Genomic DNA, 25,268 nt, shown 5'->3' with positions numbered 1-25,268 from the left:
GAGGTACTTCTGTGCCTGCTTAAGTCTGATGAGTCATCCTTGATCCAGAGCATGTAGTTAAGTCATCAGAGGCAATTATCTGCAGATCTTGTGACAGGCCCCACGTCATTCAGCCAGGGGTCAGCCAATCCATAGGTGATGACCCACCCAGATGATTCCCAAGATAGGTATATATGTCCCTAAGGAGAGCCCGTCTCTCTGGGCTGTTCAATATCGCTGTTTGTTCCTGTTGTAGCTATTTCCATACTAGCTCATACTGCAGCTGCATCTGTTCCTGCCTCATCTGGCTGCTTGGAGGTGGACATATAGCCCATTAGCTATGTAATGGGATATTGGGGCTTAGACAGTCTGTTACTCTAGGTTTCAGAGTAACAGCCGTGTTAGTCTGTATTCGCAAAAAGAAAAGGAGTACTTGTGGCACCTTAGAGACTAACTAATTTGGTTAGTCTCTAAGGTGCCACAAGTACTCCTTTTCTGTTACTCTAAAACATCATCTCTATTAAACACTATGGGTATGTCTACACTGCAATTTAAAAAAAAAACAACCACCCTGTGGCACCAAGTCTCAGAGCCTGGATCAATTGACTTAGGTTCATGGGGCTTGGTCTACAAAACTAAAAATTGCAGTTTAGACATTTGTGCTCAGGCAGGAGCCTAGGCTCTGAGATACTCCCCTCTCATCCCTTACAGGTCTTTTATTGCTGTGTATACTTACCTTAAGAGTCTGATTTTTTCAGAGGTCCTAAGCACCTACAACTCCATATGAAGTTAGTGGGAACTGTGGATGGTAGGTTATAAAACATTGTTTCAGTGTAAAGAGTTTAAATTGTTATTCTTTTCTGTGTTCCCTTAATCACAATCAATATGACCAATTCTTATATAGGTGATTGCTGTAGCACTCAATTGTATCAGTAGTACTCTCCTATTTTGTGAAGGGAGATATAACAGTGTGCTAATGACATTTGCATTGATCTTGTTAGTTTATTTACACTACGGTCCTTTAAAACCACTCCTGGCTAGGAAGGAAAAACATTTTCTTTGTTAGTAGATGTTAGATTTGGAGGCAAAATAAGCATGCGGAAATAAGATGATCCTTCTGGTGTGTTTTCATGACACACATCATTACAACCCAGGCTCACAGTTTCCAGACTAGGTTAAAAAATAACTTTGGTCATTTCTCAGTTGACGGAAAAGCGAGCATCACAGAAATATGAACTGCAAGAAATCACGCATGATGTAATTTGAGGAGACAATGAAATACCCATTTTTAAAGAGATTGTACCTCCCAGAATTGCTTTTAAAAAACGGCCTGGTGTGGTTTTTCAGTTTTGTTGATACTATTTTCTTTTCTCTTTAAAGTAAGTGTGTGTGTGTGTGTGTGTGTGTTTAAAGCTATTATTCAATAGTGAAGCCTCTTCATTTAAATCTTAAACCAGCCTTTTCTCCTGGGTTTGGAGTGGAACTTGGACATGACTTTAAGATAAAATAAAGGAAGAAAAATATGTATCTATTTGAAATTGTAATCTGGCTGTTTTTCACATTATTCTTTTAAGATTATTCACCATTTAATTCTCACTTTTGAGAGCTAATATTCCATTTTCTTCACAAGTGCTCTGTGCAGTGCTTCAGTAAAGATAAAACCCATCATATTCTGAGAGAAAATGTTGTTTAATATGATTTTTAGAGCCTTTTTATGAAGGCAGAAGACACAAAGGACTCAGTTATAGATCTCTGATACTCAGATCTGTGCTGTTCTCATCATCTCACTGTTATCAATGTCGTGATGTCAGGGTGGCTCTAGGTTTTTTGCTGCCTCAAGCAAAAAAAATGCCCCCCCCCTTTTGTTTTGGCTTTTATACATGTTCGCACTTTACAATTTTTGTTTTTGTTTTGTTTTGACTGTTTAAAATAAAAAAAAATGAAAACAGAGAATTTGTAGTTAGTGAAATAAAACAATTTCCTACTAGTATACTCATTTAATTTTAACAAGATTACAGTTACAAACAATTTGTGTTCAACTATACACTGTAATGAAAAACGTTAGTGTCTTCTGGTGCGCCCAGTTTCTCATAGATTAAAAGAATTTGTATGAACTGATTTTTTGCATAGTCTTTTAATAATTCAGTGAAATCTAAATTTTTTGCAGTGGCACTTTCAATGGAAATTAATGCGAGTCCAGACAAACGATTTTGAGACATGGTGGACCTCAAATAATTTGTTAGTAATTTCAGTTTTGAGAAACTGCACTCACCAGAAGCCACTGATACTGGTAATGTTAAAAGAATGCATAATGTTATAGCAGTGTTTGGAGTGAGGTGCTCAGGGCTGTACATCCTGCCTGTGGGCCCCCAACCCGATCTCAGACTCGGCCCCACCATCGCAGAGGGGAGAGTAACCGACAGAGCGGCTGCGGGAGTGGGTCAGCCGCGGGGAGGGGGGCGGACCAGGGGCGCCCGCCCAGCGCCAAGCCGCCCGGGGCAGCAGGTCCCTTACCGGCCGTGGGTCCTGCCCCGATCCCGGGCTCCCCTCGGCTCCAGCTCCTCTGCCACTTGTGACACTTGGGGCAGGGGCCGGCAGGTGGGGAGGAGCCGCATCACCCCACTCCCCTGGTGGCTGGGGGGCCAGGGCAGGGACCACCCCCAGGCCAGGACCCCCCTGCTGAGCCCACCGCCCCACCCCACAAAGGGGCTCATTGGTTGTCTGAGGAGGGCCGGGGAAAAAAAGGGTGGCCGGAATGCCACCCCTGGAAATGTGCCGCCCCGAGCATGTGCTTGCTTTGCTGGTGCCTGGAGCCGGGCCTGCGTGATGTCATTTTCATAGAGAATAATAAAGCATTTTGAAGCTATTCATCCTACCATACTCTGTCGTAAGACTACAGTAGGCAGGGAGGACTGGCAATAGGATATGGAATCTTTCATCACTAGTTTGCCAGTATGAATCTAGCCCAGGTCAGTAGCACAGGGAAGTCGCTACTAGTTGGCTGTTCAGTGGCCTATGCACAATGAGTTGATGGTCTGAGTATAATTCCTGATGAAAGTGTTGTTTTGTTATCACAAAACCATTTTCTTGTTTGACACTGTGATGGCATATACAAACCCCACACTGGGCCCAGCTAGCTCCAGCCTACCAGACTTACCAAGCATGCTCCAACTAGAGAAGCAGATTAAAAGGAGCTCAGAAGTCCAGGCAAAGGGTGGTAGACAGACTGCAGGAGAGAGGAATCCTTCTCCAGGAAATCAGGCAGAAGAGTTAGCCTCAGAGGGGACCAAAGAGCAGGTAAAGCCCTCAATCAGAGCCTTCTTCGTCCATCACCCCCTATAAGAACTACAAGTCCCGCAGGGACCTGCTTCTCTGGACTCCTTTAGTTGTAAGATGATTTCCTGTTTGGACAATGGGGCCATGCCCCAAACTGAAGGGATCAATAGATAGGAAGTAGCCCAGGTAAGCAATATAGACTTACTGCAGAGAGGACCCTACTGGTGTCGCCTCTCTCAGAGCCCTGGGCTGGGATCTGCTGGAGATTGAGGGGCCAGGTGCCCTACCACACCCCCTGAAGGACCGAGGCCCAGATGTAGGTGGAAAGCTGAAGATCTCTGGCATAAGGCCAGAAACAGGTACCTTTACCACCTTGACTGAGACACAAGGGTCCAGAAATCGGGTGCTTCTAACCACTGGGCCACCCTGGTGCTATGAGCCCCCTATCACAGACACTAATTGTTGACAATCCCAGTAATGATAACAACTGAATGAATCACAGAAGTGAATTTATCTCAAGTGGGTGGTCCCTTTAGGTCAGGATTGTGCCACTTTGGTGGCATGATGTGGGGAAGCCTACATAGCAGAGCTATGCATTGAAGCAACACAAAAGTACACATTTTGCATAGTTCTACTGCAAGTCAATTAAGGGGACATGGTTTCCTCAGAAAGTTAATGGATCTTGGCAAAACTTTCAACAATCCTGGTCTCATTTTTGAGATGCTCGTTCATTAGTTACTGGCTTCACTTGGATACTAATCTGCTTAAAGTTAATCATGTTTCTAAATTGGGGCATGAGTCTGTAATAAAATCTAAACCAGGTATATTTTATCAGCTCATAAGTTTCATTACAAACACTTCACACGCGTCCACTGTGGGTGCCTGTACTGTACCTTCTTTGTGGTGAAATTAAGAACATCAGTTTCCAGGACTGCTGGATTGGTACCTTTCATAAGCTCTGTAGGAGGCTCCCATGCACTTCAGTTGGCTTTGTAAAAAAAAAAAAAAAAAAAAAGGAAATGTAACAATAAAAATCTTCTGAGAAGTTCTGACCAACCATAGGTTTTGTGTTTTTCTTGGTGACCAGGTCAGCACACTCTCAGTGATAGCCTTCCACAGTCCTAGCAATGATTCTGTTTAATAGCTATACCAGTGACCTTCCCTGACAGACATTTATTTATGCTGATGAGATTGCTTTGATTACACAGGCATGGGATTTACCAGAGAACAAATCCTAACCAAGAACCTTAAAATCATGGCTGAATATTCCTTATACCGGCAGCTAAAACTGAGCCCTGTTAAGACTGTCATGTCAGCATTTCATTGAAACAACTGAAAGGCTAGAGCAGAACTGCATGTGGATTTCTGTGGCCAACAGATAGGGCATGATACCACCCCAGAATATTTTGATGCATGTGATGAGGTTCACAGGCTCTACATGAAGGCTCAGAGATGTGTGGAACAGCATGAAGCCAAGAAGTCCTGCCCCATAGCAGTTGTGGAGCATGCTCCAAATGGAGGGCCTACTTAAAAGGGGATTCTATCAGGCAAGTAGGAGGGTGTGTGAAGGAGAAACTGCAGGGAGGCTGTAGCTTCTGGAACAGAGGGATCTACAGGGAAAGGGCCTGGACTGTGGGTGTGGCCTGGGCCTGACCCCCTTTCTCCCCCCCTAACAATGGAGAGCAATTGGACACTGAAAAGTGAGCTGGGATGCCCTCAGTTGACTGTCTGAATTATTGAGTCCATGTGAGCAACTCTCTGCAGAGTGCTGAGACCACACCCCAAACTGAAGAGAGAACAAGAGAGGTAGGAAGACCTGTTGGGGAGGCTGGCCCAGAAGAGGCTGGCTTGTTGTAGCAGCTAGAGGGGACTGAGATGCCCCTTCCCCCTTGGGCCCTTGGCAGGACCAGTGGAAAAGAGGGCCTGGATCCCCCTAACTTTCCTCCTCATATCCAACTGATCAGGGAAACCCGGGAAGCACCGGTGGGCAGTGGACTGCTCAGCTGCCAGGCTCTCAGATGGCCCAGCGAGGCTGTTCCAAGTCTATAGGAGATCATTGAGCCACTGCCTGCCCACTGGGCCTGCAGACCCCAAGTGAACCCCGCTGCAGTGTGACATTAGACTGAAGCCTCGCATTCTACCAATACCTGAAAAGTAATCATGATAAAATTAAGCTGTGTGTAAATCACACCCAGAAACTGGTAGGAATGACCTGGGAGCTGATGGAAAAACTCTACAGACCTCTTTACTGGACCTTGTCTGCTCTACCACAGAACACTGCTCACCTGTGTGGACACATAACTCTCGCACATCACTTGTCAATTCTCAGCTTAACATGGTCCTGTGCATTATTATTGGTACAGTAAACTCACTGCAAAAACCATGGCTTCCCAGACTGTCACATATCGACCTACCTCAAATTTGTCGCAACGTGAGATTTCTTTGGGAGCTCCATGGTATTTGAGGACACAAGGATCTTCCAATATGTGAAGACCTAAATAATATACTGAATTTCTGACTCAGATCCAGAAAACCTTTTTGGCATACAGCACAAAAGCTCAAAGACTTAGAGTTTTTCCCCAAATATGAATGGCGGGTAAGGTGGAATGACACCAATTTCCAAATAAACACCTAATTGAAGACCCAACCAAAGAACACAATGGCTTTTCACTCCCATGGGAAAATATGATCCACTTTGAATTGCATTCACTTATTACATGGCAAATGCACCTATTTTTTCCATAAATGGTAACTGAGACACAATCCCATTTGTGTTTGCAGAAATGAACTTCAAATTTTGGAAAACCTCGTCAGTTGATGTGCTGAATGATTATCCTGGTGGAATTTCTGCCATCTGCCTGCATCACCTGAAGCAGTTGATTGGTTGCCAACCTAGACTTGGACATTTAACATTCTAAGACACACAGAAGAAGAGGGTTTTGGATTAAGAACTAGACATTTTTGTAAATTCAAATTTTGGACATGATCTTGCACTCTTCTATAGCAGTTTTACTACAACACAGAGTTATGCTTATGTAAAACAGGTGTCAAGGTGTGGAGAATCAGATTCTGACTGCAGAGGTGTTGAGGTACACACTCATTCGGGCTTGTAATTCAATCTGGATTTCATTCTGCAACCCTTACTCATTTTGAGTAGTGCTTACATGAGTCGTTCCACTGGCGCTAAGTAATTACTTTCTACCCATCCTCAATTCCCTTGCCCCATAGTTTCAATTGGATAAATCGTTTCTCAGTTCCGTTCCCAAAATTACTTTAGTGCAGTGTTAGTGGTACAGAATTTCAGTGGTCTGAGGAGTGATCCCTATATTTAGTCTATAAAGCACATTGGGAATCTTTCAGGATGAAAGGTGCTGTATGCATAAAAGGTATTATTAGCAATAACCTCTGAAGTATTGTGTGAGTTTAAACAAAACTATGGCAATCACGCAAGAAAAAAATGTTAAGCCACTTTTTCTTCCATTAACCACAGAAATAAATCTACAAAGTAAATAAAAAGCAGTTTGTTACATAAATTTTCCCATACTACATTAAGTAAGAAGCTATTTATTTTACTAATGAGAGGATGTCTTGAAAATTCACTCATTAATTAATTTATCTTTCAGAAGTTTACTAATCTTTCAGATTAGATTAGTAAAGTTCAGATCTTTACTAACGATGAGTATCATAGCTATTAGCTTTCTCAAATTGCAAGCTGATTGCATGTAAATGAAAAGACCATTGGCCATGGTTTGCCATGTTTCTTTTGTTTTAAGTTTACATCATGAAAAATGAAGAAACATCCTTTCCAGGAATGAGAGTGTGAACTAACTACTCTTTATTATTTATTGTTTGTATTACAGTAGTGTGTAGAGATCAGGGCCCCATTGTGCTTCGCACTATATAAACATACGAGAGAGGCAGTCCAAGCCCAAGAGCTTACAGTCTAAAGGCTACATCTACACTAGGAGGCAGAGGTGTGACTCTCCTGCTTGTGTACACATCCTTGTGCTAGCTCCCACTGAGCTTTTGCAAGTGTAAATAATAGTGTAGCACAGTTAGCAGCAGGGGCACAGTTTAGCCATGCAGAGTAGGTATCCACGGGGTTGAGGTGGGTTTGTATTTGGCACAGATAAGCCACACCTTTGCTGCTGCCACTACCTATGTTACCGTGGCTATACTGCTATTTATACACACACTAGCTTGGTGAGAACCCGTCGCAGTGTGTGTACGTGAGTGGGAGAATCACACCCCTACCTCCTAGTTTAGATGTAGCCTGATTGTCAGACAATAGAACACAGGTGGCTAAAAACAGACAAAGGGGTCACAAAGAAACAGTGAATGATGCTGGTCAACATGAAAAACAAGTGGTCACAGGAAACCTGCTGCCTAACTTTTGTCAAGTTTTTTGTAAGTGTCATAGCTGAAAAGAGTTTTAAGGAGGAATTTGAAGGATGATGAGGTGGCTTGGTGTAACGTAGGATTATTTATGAATATGTAGGTATCCTGTTTGCTAATAAAGGACCCAATTCTGCAGTCCTTGCTTACATTTTGACTAATTCATACTGCGTTTTAAAAAACAACAAAAACATTTCTAATGTCTTTAGCTTCAGGTCCAATGCTCATTTAAGTCTATGTGAGCCTTTCCATTGGCATCAGTGGGTATTGGATCAGACCCTTAGTGCTGATCAAAGGGGTCTGTTTGGACTACCTGTCATCTTCACTGTGAAAAAGAGTTATAGAATTGGGACTTATATTAAAAAAAGGATATGCATATAGCTTTGATCTATGTCATATTTCACTGCTTATGTCAGACCTTTATGCCTGGGAAGAATGCCCTGTTCACATGTATATAGTCAGCTCATACTATTAAGAAGATGGTTAGTAAATGGCTACTAATTTGTGAGAGGAGAATTAATAAGAAGGGGCTTGATCTTACTCCCACTGAGGTCAATGGTGAAACTTCCATTAACTTCAATGAAGCACGATCAAGCCCCGAGTGACTTTTTCCTCTTCTCATTAGTAAAAGAAACACTGTCAATCTCCTAATTAGCATATTATAAGTAACTTTGTATAACAAACTGCTTTCCATGTTCTTTTGTGGTTTTATTTCTGTGATTAATAGGAAAAAGAGGGTTAATTTTTTTTTGCTCAGGGTACACTTTTTCTAAAATCACACAATAGTGCAGCTGCTATGGCTAATAATACCTTTTATATATATAGCACCTTTCATCCCGAAAGATCCCTAAAGTGCTTCATAGTTTATAAGTATAGGCATTGCTTCTCACACCACTGAAATAATGTACAAGTAATACTATACTAAAGTGGTTTTGTGTAAGTGAGCAAAGCATAATGTGTCCAACTGAAACTATGAGATGAAGGAATTTAGGTAGGGCAGATTGTGAATACTTGGAATTTGTGCAGAATATTGTTACTAACATGCCTATTCATGTGAAAAGTGCCAGGTCACCTTTAAAAAAAATTGCAAAATGATCAGCTTCTGGCTTTATATCTCAGTGAAAAAAACAGTGTACTGCATGCCATCATTTCTTTGTTACTGAGTATTTTATTGTTGTTGTGCCACTTTGGTTAGAGGAATCTGCTGTATAATTAAATGTTTTTATTGCACTTACAATGGACTTTGTATTCAGTAGAACTGATTGAACAAAAATTCACAACATGCTTTACTGATGACAGCATTTGTACACATTCAGAAAGAAATTAAGAGACTGATTCTGCAGGCACTTATTACTGGGTATAGTACTTGCACGCAACAGGGCTACTCATGGCAGTGAGTAGTTTGTCCTTTAAATGCTTGCAAGATTAGTTTCAAACTACATAGCATGTAACATATTCTACAAGCACCATATAAGTAAATATGTTAGGACAAGTGTGAAGAGTGGCAAATTGGCCACATTTTGAGGTGAATGACTAAACACGGGGAAGTGAGAGGCTCAGACTGTAGAACTGGATTGTTTTATGGGAGCGAGTTTTAGGAGTCATGAGCCAAGGAGAAGCGAGACAATTCTTACTGGGATCGTTATGTATTAGGCCTTTGACAAATACCTACTAGTTTGAGTTCCCTTTTCATTTAAATTGCATTTAAGCCCATATAAAAATAGCAGAAAAATTATTAAAATTTGGAGATGATTCCTCTGTTAGCAAATGGCAATATGTTTCAAGCTCTTACCTAAAGTACCCCCAGTGGACTTGGTCAGTGTTAAACTTTCCTATTTGGCTGTTCGTGTACTTTGTAAACTTGTTTTTTAGGGGAAATGGATTGTGTGTGAAATATTTTTTTTTCTTTCTGTGAAAGTGCTTACAAGGATGAATGTAAAATTGTCTGAACTATTTTACTTTTTATGGAATAAACTATAAAAGAAAATAAAAGGGCACAATTAGGGTCCTGTGCTAGCCTAGGCAATTCATTTGTTGTCAGTGGAACTATTTGCATGAGTAAGCACTACTTCAATGTGTATGGGTTTGTAGGATTGGGCCCTTAAACCACCAGCCTGACAAAACTGGAAATAGGGTAGAAAATGGCACAAAATATATCAAATTTGAGTCAATCTTAAGAAGATTGGAAGAGCAAATATTAAAATCAATTTTTCTAACTGTTTTATAATTGTACTCTTCTAATCCTATTTTAGGTAGCCTTGTTAACCATTTGTGTGTGTGTTAGGGAAGGATATCTAGCTAAGGTTCACCAACCTTCCCTTCCCTGATTTTCAGTCTTGTATCCTACTCTGACAGATTGGTTTATCAGTATGTTAACTTCTGGGAAGTTATCCTGCAAGGTAGTGAGGGTATGTAAAGGGATAGATGTTATCCAGGGGATAGACAGGAATAAGATTCCTTGGAAATAGACGTAATTTAAAAGGAGGGGATTAAAAAAAGGATGCAGCTACAAACTTCTTAAAGCTCTGATTAGGAGGCTGGAAATTGAAATCTAATGCACAAATCCTAAGACTTCATCCCAGGAGAGCAAATGTTCTGTCCTTTTTCTTGTTGGGAAGGAACACTATACAATGAACGAGAATATTCCAGATTTTGTGATTTCAGCTATAATTACAGAATATAAATATAAAAAAAAATTTCATTCTTGTCTTAATAAGATTTTCCAAAAGAAAGAATGACAAAGATGGGGAGGGGGAAGGAGGAATGTTTTTCTGCATTAAAAGAAAAGGAGTACTTGTGGCACCTTAGAGACTAACCAATTTATTTGAGCATGAGCTTTCGTGAGCTACAGCTCACTTCACTGTAGCTCACGAAAGCTCATGCTCAAATAAATTGGTTAGTCTCTAAGGTGCCACAAGTACTCCTTTTCTTTTTGCGAATACAGACTAACACGGCTGTTACTCTGATTTCTGCATTAAATTTCTGGGCGAAAAGTGAGTGTCTTCACTCTAGATGGAGCTTTTGGTTAGACAGGAAGGCAAAAAACAAAACAAAAACCCAATAATTTCTAAATCCATAATTCACCCTGGAGAGAATAGGAAGAGTTGTTGTCAGAAGGGCAGGTTTTTTTTGTTTTTTGTCTGTTTTTCTGGTTACAAATCAAAATGCCTGGAGGGTGGGTTTTTTATTTTTATATTTTTGCCTGTTTCTTCTGTTCACTTTTTGGAGAAGAATAAAATATAGCTGTTTTGCATATGTATGTTTTTTTTAAAGAAATTTTACATGCTACAGAATTGAAAGACAAAGGCCTTTTCCATCATCCAGGCATTGAGGAGTACACAAGGGTGCCCTAAACTTCACTACCAAATATGGTCCCTTTAATACTCTGGCCCCTAAATTTTCAAAGTGTTTTAGCTGTCTGACTCTCATTAAAGTCAATGGGAGGTCTGTGCTAACCCCCCACCATACATGTCTATGAAAGTGTGCCCCTGGCTTTTTCTTCCTGTAATCCATTTAGTATCGGGATGGACCCTGTAAGTACTGCATGTACTCGGATGTGGTGGATTTCTCAGTGCTGTTTGTCCATAAAACTGCACAAGGTCTACTTTTCAGGGTAGACTTGGGCACTGAAAGAATGCAATAGATAGTTGTTATCCTCTGGATTTCAGTACTAATTATAAGGGGGCAGCTAGAGTCTGCAAGCGCTGAGCATGGAGGGGAAACCATCTGAATGGCTTGTCCAGCTACCTGGCAGGAAGGAAAGTCAGCTATCTCCATAGCAATATTCTGTCTTCCGCAGCACTTGTGGAGTTCTCACATGGGATTGGGACATAGAAGGAGAGTGAAGGTAGAGCTGAGGGATGCACATTTACTCCCTTCCCCAGTTGCCCCTGCCTGCCTCCCAAAGGCCTTGTGGCAATCAGGTAATCAAGCTAATACATCTGAAGCTGTGGAGGTGCCTCTTCCACTGAGAGGAGAATGCTTTCAGGGGGAGCAGAGGTCAGGATGAGTCCCTGGTACCAGACTAAGGGTGGATGATTTTGGGAGCATGGACCTGATGTGCAAGCAAAAGTTCACTCTCCAGGTGACTCTGGCTTCCAGAGTATTCCCTGGGATCTGTGGGATTGTGGGTCCCACACATCATTTCCTAAGTGACAACCTATCCCTCCCACCTCAACCAGTGTAACAGCGAGGAGGAAAATCTAAGAAAGAAACATTGCATATTTTTGTCTTGCCCGTAACTCCTTCCTACTGGAGAGCCAGCCAGGCCCATGGCTTGTAGTTATTGTACTGATTTGAAACATAGTATCTCAGAGAAAAAGTGGTTCTGAGTTTATTTTCTGTTATTTGTTTGCAACTGTAATGGGATGCCTATACCATGATTTCCCTCTTCCCCCACAAAAAAAAGTGTGTGTGTGTGGGAGGAGAAAAAGTTTACCTCTATTTCCCCGCTGCAAAGGGGGAGAGAAGCCCAGCTGCCCCCTGTGGGCTGCATTCAAGCTGTCAGTTGTAGAGAGAGGAGCAGACAGCTAGCCCCCAGTTATGGGAGGATGTAAATGGAAGAGCGGGTGCTTTATGTGGGGCCATGACACTAGGGAAACTCCCACTCACAGCCTGGACCTTCACTATGGAGGAGCTCTTTCCAGGGCCCAGAAGGCTGCAACAAAAGGCAGCATTTGGACCTCTAGAAGCGAATAACCTGATGGTGCTGTGGCCTATAGCTCCCCATTAAGGAGAGGCCACAGCCGCAGTGATCTGTTATTCCAGTAAGACTGGGGCTTGTTGTTGGAAGCTCTGGTCCAGACAAACCCTAACCCACCGGGTATGCACAGGAACTTAATCTGTTACTGAAACCTGTTCTAGAAATGCAGTTTCCCCTTCAGCAGCCAGCTCAGCTGTCCATCAGGTAATCATAATTTTGAGAGGTCCTTTTCACAAATGAATGGGAAATATAGACCTATGTCCTTTCTGTAAATAGGTCATAACCACATACCACAATACATCAGAGCCAACTGTGTTCCTTCAGTGCTCTCTCACCTTTCCCCAAATCAGGCTAATAGTAATATGAAAATAGAGAATACAAGTCAGTAATGTGGCAGTCTAGGATACAGGGCCCCAATGGACAAGCAGTGCCTAAGATACATTTGCACCGTTCACCAAACATACATGTCTTGTACCATCTGGGCAGAGTACTCCATAAATTCATTGTCGTCATCATTGAGGGACAAAACAGCTCTGTCTCACAACACACAAACGTATGCCCCAAACAGGACAGAATAACCCAAATTTAAGTCCTAACAAATAAGACCAGTTAATCAAACTGACTCAGCTATGATAGGCCCCAAATCTGCCTAATTTCAAATAAAATCCTGCCAACATCTCTGTAAAGCACATGCAAGTCCAAGAAATGGACATGAAACCCCATAGTCCATCAATAGAATGCTGTCTCATCAACACTCATTAGGTTCTGCGAACCAGTTATCCATTCTTAGAGGCACAATATGTTTTGTGCATGGCATGCCCTACACTGCGCAAGTAGAACATGCCTGGTTTTTGGACCAGGGATATGTCCAGCGAAGGATTGCTTCCATATTGAAAGCAAGAAAAGTTGCCATTTCTGCAGAGAAGTGACAGGATGCTTTTAACCAGACTTTTATCTAGTAGGTAGGTAGTAGCCAGTTAAGCAAAATAATTTGTGCTCCTAACCAACACCCCCAATCCTAGATTCAGAAATTTCTAGTGAATTGTTTAGTAGATCTGGTTTCTACCTATTCCTCTGGTTTCTGCCTATTCAATGGTGAAGGTTAATATTATCTGGATGTAATGTGCTAATGCAAAATGCATTCGTGATAACATGAGTGATCTTGGCCCTACCCATTGCCAAGGAATTGAGACAAATTGTTGATGCATTTACTTTCATTTTAAAGTGTAATCATGTATTCTAAGTTGAAATAAGGCTAACACTCGGGTATGTTCATTTCATATTTTACTGTTAGATTCTCTTGTCGGGGGCTTTTGGAAGTAAAAAATTATCGTGTGGCAGCACAAAAATACATTTTTAGATTAGATGGACATACAGAATTTCCTAGCATTCTTCTAGTGCCATTTTCTGACTCTTTATTTGTGCAATGCATTGTACATTGTTTTTCTTGTGTTTTAATTGTTGCTACAGTATCAGTTCTTAACATTGAGCTGTAGCATTTAGCTGCATTATAGATTTTTTTTTTTTATGTACTGCAGTGCTTCTACCTAAGCAAATTGAAGTAGACATCTCATCAGCAGGGAGATCTTCACCTTTTCCTCCATGCTTTCAGTTCTCATTCCATATATCTAATTCTCAACACTGGTGCAAACCTGTTTCATTGCTAATAGCAGTGCCCTCTATTTCCCAGTGTTACCAGTTTATAGGAAAAGTTAATGCAGCATGTGATTACGATTTCTGAAATAAGTGATAGTCATAGCATTTTTGAAATATTTGCAGTTGTGTTAGCTCTCAGCATTTTCCCAAACTTGGAGTTGTAGATTTAACAGGAAGGGGACTTCAGCTATATGTGGATTAATGTGGAAGAATAAATAGAATGATGGGGATCCACTGTGCCAGCCTTCCAGATGCATATGGATGGAGCATAGGTGATTACAGAACAGCATTGCCCATTTCTTTATGACTGTTTCATTTTTATATCTTATCAGTACAAGTTGCAATTCCTCAGAAGTTACCACAATACACGTTAGTTGCAGGTCAGTATTAATAATTTGGAACTGTATCATTTAGCAAAAGAAACTCTTTGCTGTTTTCCAAGTTTTGACTGTGTGACTTTAGCAACTACTAGATGTCTCCCCTTGTTTCTTACACTCCCAATAGTAAATTGAGGAGCGGTTTTCCCCTTCCTACAGGAACAGGAGCTATGCCAATCAAAACCTAGAAATACAATGCTCCTGGAAGAGCCAAGGCCTTGAATCAATAAAGTACTTAAACACATGCCTAACGTTAAGCATCTGAAGAATCCCAAGTCTTGCTCTTGTTCCTCTGAATTTCCATTTGAATATGACTGTTTTTTTCTAATGGTGATAAGAATGTAGGGCCTCATTCTATTACAGTGGTGTACATTAAGAGTAATGTAGCCCCAGTCAAATCAATGGAGTTATACAGGTAGGAAATTTGGCAAATCAGACTCTTAGAGCATTAAGTTTCTACTTCTGGGCAGGAAACTTCCTCAGATCTGTTCTTCTGAGAGAGGGAGGTCTTTCTTCCCAAGCATCTCTATGGAATGGATGGGTGGATACTCATGGTTATTGATGGCTACAAAAAGATTGTGGCCTGGAATAGTGAGAGAGAGAGAATTATACAGAAAAATAACCTTCAATTAAGTGGAGTGAGTAAATATTTGAGAAGATGTGAGATTAGTTTGCTTCTTAGCTCTAAAAGAACTTTTTTTAGCCAGTTGGGGGGAACACTTTCCCAGATTTCCAACTGTCATTTGAAATAAGAACTGCAGGTGAAGGTTGTATATCTCTTGAAATATTCTCTCATCAAAACAAGTCAGTTTCTTGAATAAAACATAATCTATGAGATGATGAACAACAGAGATAATTGTTTTTGCACAAGTTATTGATTTCTAGAAAAAAAAACCACCAACCACCTAATAATGTAGCAGTTGATGCCCATGGAATAAAGCTGATAACCATGTGTTATTAATGTCAGCATTGAACAGAAGGATTCAAAGATTCGAAGTCTTGAGCACATGACATGGCACTTAGAAGGCTTAGAGTAAAAAGAACTGATTGTGGAAACTGAGGTAGGTACGCATTGGCTTGCACTGATCAGAAGTTAAACCACATTCAGGTCATACTGCTGACTGAAAGAAAGAGTATGTGTCACCAGCCATTTGCAGATACTATTAGTGGTCTTCTGCCACAAGAAACATTGGTTTGACATAGTGTTTTGAACTTTTCCTTCTGAGGAGTTCAGTGCCACAAACTTTAGCTACAAACTTATACATAATATTCCTGTATTCTTATGTTCAGCCCGTCATCCAATACTAGCCATGGGCCTTTCCGGGTAGATTGACAGCACTTTGAACTGCAGCTAACTAGTGCCTAAACAGAGACTCAAACTCATTTAATTTATAATCCAAGTCAAATCTGAACTCAGACATCCAGAGATAATGCTACTTAGCCCTCTGAATATGGTATTCAGCTTAATTTCTGCCATGGTTTCTATGAATTAAGGGGTCCCAGTCTTACTCCCACTGCATGTAATGGGAGTTTTGGTATTGACTTTAAAGGGAGCAGGTTAAGGCCTGAATTCAAAGGAGCCCAAATTTGGATCTGGATTAAAATCAAATTCCAATGACATTTTTTAATCTTTATTTTCTGCATTGCAGCTCAGCCAGTGTATGATATCCATAACTATTAGCCCACAGCTATTAAACTGAAGATAAATTGTAATATGTCTTAAATTATAGCATGAGGGTTTAGTGTGTTGGATAACAACTGTATTTGTTTTAGTTCACACATGAGAGTGCGTGTGCATGAGCAAATGTGTAACTCCCTCCATGCTTTCCCCCCCACACTCTCCCATATAGTTCATTTGCCATCACAGCTCAGGTGACAGGCACAGCCCTAATATTTCCAGCATCTCACAAGCTAACGTTACCTTCTGATAAACTATTTTGTTCTTCATTTTTTTAGTTGCTAAAATGTCAGCAGGGCTCATGAAAGGTGCTGCTTTGGCAACCATGGAGCCAGAAGTTCCTGTTTTGTCATGGTACTAGCAGAGTATTAACAGCAGCAATATGTGCTTTGCCAGGGGGCCTCAGACATCTAGAACTCACTCACCCCACAGTGACTCTGCTTTTCTCCCCTCCCCACATTGTTTTTTATTTTTCTCTGTCCTTTTTATCTTATCACATTATCAATGTATCATCACCATTTTAGTATCAGTCATTTGTCTCCCTTCTGCAATTGCCCTTAATATCCCCTTCTCTCTCTCTCTGCCTAACTCAATTTCCCATTTCTCTGGTCTCCTTCTTTGCACTCACCTTCTTAGTTTCCGGTTTTCCCATTTTTATAGGTTTATATATATAGGGGGAAATATGAGCAAGAGCCAATGAAATATTATATGTATTATTCTGTTAGAGATATTCTGATGTCCTGAATGTCTTGCAAACCTTTTGTTTTGTTGCTAGACAACACCTCCCCCTCCTTTTTTTCTTTCTGTTGCTGTTGCCATAGCACCCCCATCAGTCCAAGCACAAATGACAGACAGAGAACAGCCATCACTATATAAATAGGTTGTTTTTAAGTGCAGTTCCTGCCCCATGGCAAGAGCTGCTTGCTCCATATATCTGAACAGAGAATTTGAATCATGTTGCTTTTGCCCCTTAAAGCACCATGGCTACATTGAGGCCGATTGGTTTGGAAGGCAAAAAAGATATCACTTCAAAATAGTCTCTGTTTCCATAACTAAAGAATTGTAAACCAGTGTCAGTAACTTTTTCAACCTGCAGGGTAAGCCGTTTTCCATGAAAACTCCAAACCCCAGTCAATATATATATGTACTTGATTAGTTTATAAAAATAAAAACCAGAAGCAGATTTGTATGGGATGGAGGGTCTAAAAGTGACTGTAAAGAGGTGGAACTTATTTCCTCAACCAAAATACCAAAGTATGCATAAGCATGATTGTGATTTAACTTACACCCATTTTACATTCATGTAACTCCCCTGGGCCTGATTTTTCATGATCTTGCAGTAAAGCTGGTTGGAAATTTTGCGATGGAAGTTCCCTGTTGAAAATGATGTTCATCAAAATCAAAATGTTTTACTGGAACATGGTACTTTTGACAAAATTTGACAAAAATAAATGTGAAATGATTCCAAATCAAATGTATTATTTTGTTTTGGTTTTTATATTAATTTTAATATAAGTGTCTGTATAATTATACTTAATATGTATGTGTATATATTATAACATTTTGACATTATCTAAACAATATGTGGGATAAGGTTGTCTTGATATTGACAAATCAAAATTTTAAGGAATTTTTGTTCCACAATTTTTTTGTTGTTGAAATCCTGACTCTTCATTTCAACTGGAAATGAAAACAAATTTCAAAATGTCAGAATTTCCCTCTGGATGGAAATTCTGTTTTCTGACTAGCTCTGCGGGGAGAGGGATAGCTCAGTGGTTTGAGCATTGGCCTGCTAAACTCAGGGTTCTGAGTTCAATCCTTGAGGGGACCTGTTCGGGATCTGGGCCAAAAATTGGGGATTCATCCTGCTTTGAGCAGGGGGTTGGACTAGATGACCTCCTGAGGTTTCTTCCAACCCTGATATTCTATGCACCTGGTATAATTTACACCTGTGCATATGGGATACCAAATCAGCATGGTGTCCTTTTATACATACTTTGCACTAGTGAAAATGATTGCACAAGAGAACCAGGCTTATTGAGTGCAGTGGAGTTAGTCTTGATTTACAATGAAGAGAGAAGAGGATCAGACCTACAGTGTCCAATGTGCGTGTCTCACTTTCAGGGTACTATTCATCAACTGTTATTAATGGATGTCATGGTTTGTGTGCTTACCATAAGTATATTAAATTGTTAATGAAAACAATGTAAGATATATCATATGGCTATAATTTAAATTGAAAAATAAAAACAAAATTTAAGGACCTCTGAGTTTAGGTTGAAACACCACTATTAACTTATTGCATTTAACCTTGTGATGTAAGGTATAAGAATTTATATTGTGTTTAGAGTTGCAGTATGGCTAGATGAATTAAGGACAGAATAACAGCTTTACCTTAATAATTATAAGGTTGTCCAATATAATCTATATATGTACAGGTCTGTAGATGTGTGTATATATTTATACATTGTTTTTATGATGATATTTATTATAATTATTATCTGGGCATTATTTTATCCTAATGTTTTCACAAGCAATTTTAGCACTGGGACTATAATTCACAGGAGGTAAAGCTTTGAGTTAGTTTTGTAATCCCTGTGCTAACAAATGAACCAATAAGATTAAAAATACTATCCCACAGATACCAGTCCTGTATATGTTTACTGCAGTTTTTCTTCAATATTTGATGTTTACGGTACTCTACAGTACATCCAGAATATTTAAAGAACATAATGCCATTCTGAGGCCTTGACAGCATTTTAAACACTAGCTCTTTGTTGAAGCAAGCATATATTTTTCCTTATTGTGGCGGAAGGAAATGCTATAGATGTATTTATCCCAACTATAGTGAAAATAAAATAAAAAAACCCTCATTTATTTCTTGAATTAATTTCTTTGTATTGCTCTGTGTGTGCGTGTGTGTTTCCTTTAACAGGATGTGAGGATTTTTGGTGGTAGCTTGTCATTAATATAGTACATGCTCAGGTATAAAAATAGTGCAATATCCATAGTAGTATATTTATATGGTATTATCAGAATCCTGTCATCAAATACATATACTACAATACTGTTACTGTTATTGATCATTGGGAGCTGCTGATAACTTGCTTAATTATATATTCAAAAGTGCATTAATATTCCCTAACAATGTATTTTTAAAATGACTGCTTGTACCATACTTTTCCTTCACTCCTGAATGCCTGTGTATTGTTGCATTAAACCTTACACTGAATTATCAGACTACTGCAGATAATATAGTACTATGCAACATGAACCTAATATCCAATCCTGCAAATCCTCACTCATTGAGTAGCCCCAAAGCAATTAATAGGGAATAATGTCTTCTTGGGTATGTAAAGATTTGCATGATCAGGTACTTATTTTGTGATGCGTCTTCCATGGAAAGCATTTTGGGATGAAATGTATGGTGTTAAATCATACAGAACAGAAGGAGAATAAAATTAGGAGAGCAAGGAAAGAAACATCTTTTTTTATATATATGAACATTAAGAAGAGATGCAGTTGAGTTGGTAAGGGGGATGTAGATGACCAGATCATTAGGTGTTGTAAATTGAAGTAGTTCCACTGACTTCACAAGTTAATTTTAAATTGATGCCAGCTGAGTGTCTTGCCCATAGGAAGGCTGTACCAGAGGTCAGGAGCTGCAGAGAAGCAGATGCTTCTACCAAGAGTGGTAAGATAGTGTACACTGATGTAGTGTCACATTGTATTCCACAACTGGAGACCTCTACCTTTTATAATTTTCCTGAAATTTACTCTGCTGGAGGGATTCATCCATACTGAAACTAAACATAATCACCTTTCTCCCTCCCCCACAAGTCTGCGGTTTTCAAGGCATCTATGTTTGTATATACAGCATACGGTTTGTGTGCAGCTCAGAAAACAGGCAGAATGGTACTGAATGTTCTTCTCCTTCTCCCTGAAACACATAGGTGTCCTTTTCTAGTACTGATGCCATGAACTAAGTTTCACTGAATATCATCAGCGTATTTAAGAGAAAGGAACATTGGCAGGTTGTTTAGACTCAAATTTGACCTGGTTTAGAATTACTTTAATACAGTGAAAAATGCCCTGTTGCTGATTTTCCAGCATAGTAAAGGTAGCCATTGATCACAGGGTGAGATCAACCCCTACCAAAGAAGAAAAATCACAACTCCTTCCATGGCAAGTGTCCAGTATGGACGTTATCTGACAAGGTTCTCAGCATATCTGGGACTGAACCCATTAGGAGACTCATCTTGCTGGTGTGTAGTAGCTTAGTTCATGACAACTGGTCCTAGATTTGTGCCCCAATAAGAGCTTTAAAAATTTGAAGCAGAAAGAGGAGCACCCAGGCTAGCACATAGAACATTGGTGTGATTTGATTACTGCTCTTTTGGGGCCTGATCCAAAGCCCCCTGAAATGAGTGGCAGTGTTTTCATTGTCTTCAATAGTTTTTGGATCAAGTCCTTCCTTGGTTCTGAAGTGGTCTGGTTGGTGTGTGTTGTGATAGTAGTTGGACTTTCCATCAGTTGTTGGCCAAAGTTCTTCAGACATCATTTTGATTAGTTTTCCTTGCCCGTGTGAATTGCTATATTAGATGATAGAACATTTTAATGCTTAGAGCTGTCATGTAGTTTTAGTTGTGCAAAATTCAGAGGTGGATTAAGAGTAGTACAGTTTGTATCCCAGCTCTGTGGTCTGCAGAGGTCCATATGCAGAAGTGAATTAGCCCACCCCAGCAGGTGGCAGACAGCTGATGCCTGCTTGCAAACCACTTGCTGCGGTGGGATGAGGTTGGCTTGGCTGCCTCACTAGGGAATGAGATCAAGGAGTTGGGAATGAGAGAAAGATGAGTGCCAATGTGGCTGAGGGAGGGCTGGAAAGGAGGGTTTGTCTTTGGGAGCAGAGAGTGGGAAGAACACACTCTCATAGGGACTCTAATATTTTTGGAGGATCCATTCTTCACATTCTGAACTCAACATTTATGAAGTGGGAACAGAAAAAAGCAGATATAAGGGATTATCTCCTTATTGCTGTTCGTTTTATTTAACAATGGTCACAGTAAAAGATAGCATTTCATTGACCTAGTTTTGCAACAATTCTCAAATCATTTGGCTTTCGCATTTCCACTGTTTGGCTGGCATACTGCTTTAGGGCTTTTTAATAATCTCTTTCTTTCTTTCCTTTTTACAGCTACTCTTGGTGTTCTTCAGGAGAACTCATTAGCCATTCTGGAGATGGACTTGCTGTCTGGAACCTACCTCTTGGCAGTCTTATTAGCCTGCATTGTATTTCAATCTGGTGCCCAAGAGAAGAATTATACTGTGAGGGAAGAACTGCCGGAAAATGTCCTGATTGGCAATTTGCTCAAGGATCTGAACTTGACACTGGACCCGGATGTGCCCCTTTCATCACCTCTTCAGTTCAAGCTTGTGTATAAGACTGGGGATGTGCCATTAGTCCGGGTGGAGGAAAACACCGGTGAGATATTCACGACTGCAAACCGCATAGACCGGGAGAAGCTGTGCTCTGGCATTTTTAGTGAGAACCGCTGCTTTTATGAGGTGGAGGTAGCAGTTTTGCCTGATGAAGTCTTCAGATTGGTCAAGATCAGATTCCTGATAGAGGATATCAATGACAATGCTCCCCTTTTCCCCTCAACAGTCATTAACATCTCCATCCCTGAGAACACAGCCATTAATTCCCGCTATTCAGTCCCTTCGGCCATTGATCCTGACATTGGAGTGAATGGCATTCAGCATTATGAACTTCTTAAGGTGAGTGTCTTTTATTCTTCCGTAGTACTGTGTGTCTTGATGTCACTACCAGTCCACAAACTTTTCTGGTCTTCACTAGATCATTGAAATGCAGAATTACCCTATATTGCCATCCTAGAGATGCACCATATTTGTCCTAAAATGTTGAGAATGCCCCTTTTTGATTACATTAAAGCACATCATGTTATCACTTTGTGAAGATCTATGTATGTATGTACGTGTGCACAGTATTATGTGATAAATAACATGATGTGCATGTATGTCTGTGTTAACTGTCCACCAATCCATTAAGGGGTATATGATTTTTATATAACTGGCCAAAAGTCTTCTCAGACCAGTAAGGCATTTGCTCATAATATGACAGGCATGTTTACAACAGCTTGCGATGGACTAAACTCTTCCTACTGCTTGCAAATGAGATTTGAGCAGTGGAAAATCAGCCCAGGGGAACTTGTTTCCTTTATAAAAGACGTAAGAAATGTTCCTTGACTCTCTGTTATATTAGTGTAAAACTTGAATAACTCATTTGCTGTCAATGGAGTTACTCCAGATTTACTCCTGTGCATCTGAGATCATAATTTGACCCATAAAGGCATCAAGAAAACTTTCAAGATTGTGGGTCAGATCCTCAGCCGGTGGCAATGGAGCTATAATGATTTACATCAGCTAAAGATCTGGCCCAGGAAACAGAAGGTGTACTGTGGAGGTTTCCAAACTCATAGCAATTTTATTTGTCAAGAAGGAAGGTATTTTTTTTTTGGTCATATATACACACACATTTTGTAAACAGCTCGTATGCTAGCATGTGCTTAGTGCATATGATCAGCAGCCCTGGCAGTGAGGCATTTGAAAGAACAAAGGAGACCTTGTAAAATGGACATAAAAGGACTGATATAGATGAACAATTCCAAAGAAGGGAAGACTAATCCCTCTACTGAACTGACTTGATCAGATTGTTTCTCTAATGATTGGGTATGCCTGTGGGGGGGATGTGTTATTCTCAAAGACCATTGTAACAATGCAAATTTGCTTGTAACAAGCAGGGCATTTGACATTTCACATCAGAAAGTCCTGGAAAATACCAGCTTTTCTCCCCTCTGGCAATGAGAGGGGATGGGCTGAAATGCAGACAAATATGGAATAGGGAATAAAAGGATAAAATGTAAGTGTGTGAAAATAGATGAGGAAGATTTGTGGTCACTGCAAGGAGACAATTGCAGACAGATAATTGTTTGACATAAAGTTATGTGGCTCTCAAGTGAAGGTTTCCCTGTACATGGGTGTCCTTAACTGGAGAGTTCAAAAGGAAAACTAGTTAAATCCTAAAACCTATTGGAATAGCATGTGAGAGGCTGAAAATGTCCCCTCTCCCTGAAGGACTTGGGCATATCTCTGCACAGTTCACTAGACAGTCTCCACAGCAAGCATCCTGATTTACTGGCCGCCTCCTTCAAGAATGCATAATGGATGCAGGCTATTGCATCATTTGGCTGGCTAGATATCTAACAAACACTGAGACTGGAATTTGCCAGCAATTTAATTTAATTTAATTTAGTTTTTTTTAAAGTAGCTTACTGCCTGAATTACTTGTGGAGAAGTGGATACTAGCTAATGACAAAGGGAGGAAATCATCACCTGTCTTTATGGAAATCTTTTAAAAAGCAGCAGCATTCCTTTTAAGTTTTTCACACACTTAGGATCTATGATGCACAGGCAACAAAGGGGCACTTCTGTGGTCTTGTGGACGTACACTGTGTAGGTCCTGGCTACTCATTAAAAATAATGGGAAGGCTTCACAAAGCCTTGGGCATGCAGAAGCACATGGCATTGGAGGTGTTAACAGAGTCATCTTTTGAGTTTAAAAAAGTCATCACAAGTCTGGCATATTTTGGGAGGAAAGTGTTATTGTGATTCATTTGTTAACTTTGGTTTTAGGTAGATTTATAGTAAATAGGTAATGGAAAATGATTTATTTAAAATGATCCTCGATGTTGCAGCGTTGGGTGGAAATCTAATTCATCTTAACATTTTTTTTAAAGAAAGTTAGATAAGGGCTGCAGAAAATGAAGCTGGCTAAAAGGAAACAAGAAGGGCTTTTACAACTATGTCATGGGGAAGAAAAGAAATACTGGAGAGGTAGTAGACCCATTAATAAATGAGGAGGGAATGACATTAATGGTGACTCTCAACTGGCTGAGCTACTGAATTGACTTTGTTATAAAAACCTAGCCTTTAGCAAGAAAAATAAAACAGAGGCTTTGGAGAATTCAGAAAGAATGAAAACCTTGTTAATAAAGGGAAACCAATGTGAACATTAGTATCTGTAGAAATCAGCCAGTACAGTTACTATGCACTGCAAACTTCTTAAGGGAATTAACTAACAAACTTACTGGACTACTGGTAGTTTTTTTTTTTTTTTAAAAAGTAAGGAAAGTGCAATTTCAATGTGTGAGCATCCACATCAGGACACCCCACATTGTTCCCTAGTTCCAGCCAAGGAAAAATGTGGAGCAATTGTGGTATCTTTTTTAAAAAAAGAAAAAGAGCAGTTCTACGGATTACTGTTATGTGGACCAAATTCTGCTCCCAACTACACCATGCCACCTTCTTTATAACACTGGAGATGCCTGTTAGGTTTGAGAAATTGAGATCAGAATTATGCCCAGTAAATTGAACTTTTAAACCTTGTTAAATAATGGAACTATTCTTAAGAGGAGAAAATAGTCTATCAATATCGAGGTGATAACAGAACCTTGAGCAAAAAGCAGCATGCCTTTTATGGTATAAAGAATAAATTTTAAGTAGGCTTGATCTAGCAGTTCCAGAATCAATCTCAGCTCGCACTGACTTTAGTGAGACTTTTGCCTGAAAAGGGCTGTGAAATCAGACCAGCAAATGTTTACTTTGATGCTACTGAAGTGGGAATAATTGGAAGTGTTGTCTGTTGCCCTTGGGCCCCCTGCATCAGTAAGTGTAGAGGGTTCAGAATACATCCCCACATTCTGGGGAATATCACTGTCATCAGGAGGGGGATCCCTGGGCTGAGGTGGTTCTATAACACCGCTTCCCTCTGTACTGCAAATGCAGCATCTGAGTCAGAGGATGTACCAATTCTGAGGTCAGGGTGCAGCCAGGGCATCATTGCTCTTGCAATACTCTCTTGTTGTTCTCAGCTGCTCACAGCTCTTACAGGATATGGGCAGTCTGAGCACAAGTTAGAGTAGCTTTGAGGTTGCTTTTAGTTGAGGTAGGTGGAGAGTTGCAGGGAATCCCTCTAATAGAAAGGTTGGGTGTTCGGTACATGTGGAGCTATGTGGTGGGTGTGGGGAGATGCAAAGAGCCCCTGGTGTGCGCAATGGACTCAGCCTACAGAAGCAACAAAGTGACTGTGTAGTAAATATACTGCAACAAAGTGAATATGTTT

General features: G+C 40.3%; 1 protein-coding gene across 6 annotated transcripts in view; it reads left to right on the top strand.

The window, feature by feature from the left end:
* PCDH11X (protocadherin 11 X-linked) overlaps window positions 1-25,268 on the top strand; it is a 1,007,737-nt gene that overhangs the window by 71,052 nt on the left and 911,417 nt on the right. For all 6 annotated transcript variants that reach the window (XR_012160926.2, XR_013636251.1, XM_078854233.1 and 3 more), the window contains one exon: window positions 21,261-21,844. Coding sequence is in view for 4 of the 6 variants with exons in the window: in XM_078854233.1 (XP_078710359.1) it covers window positions 21,305-21,844 (540 nt within the window). In the remaining 2 variants the exon portion in view is untranslated. The remainder of the gene's footprint in view (window positions 1-21,260; window positions 21,845-25,268) is intronic.

This window comes from Lepidochelys kempii, chromosome 9, assembly GCF_965140285.1.
Source record: "Lepidochelys kempii isolate rLepKem1 chromosome 9, rLepKem1.hap1, whole genome shotgun sequence".
NCBI lineage: Eukaryota > Metazoa > Chordata > Testudines > Cheloniidae > Lepidochelys > Lepidochelys kempii.
Note: the sequence above shows the minus strand (reverse complement) of the source record. Positions and strands in the feature narration are given on the sequence as shown.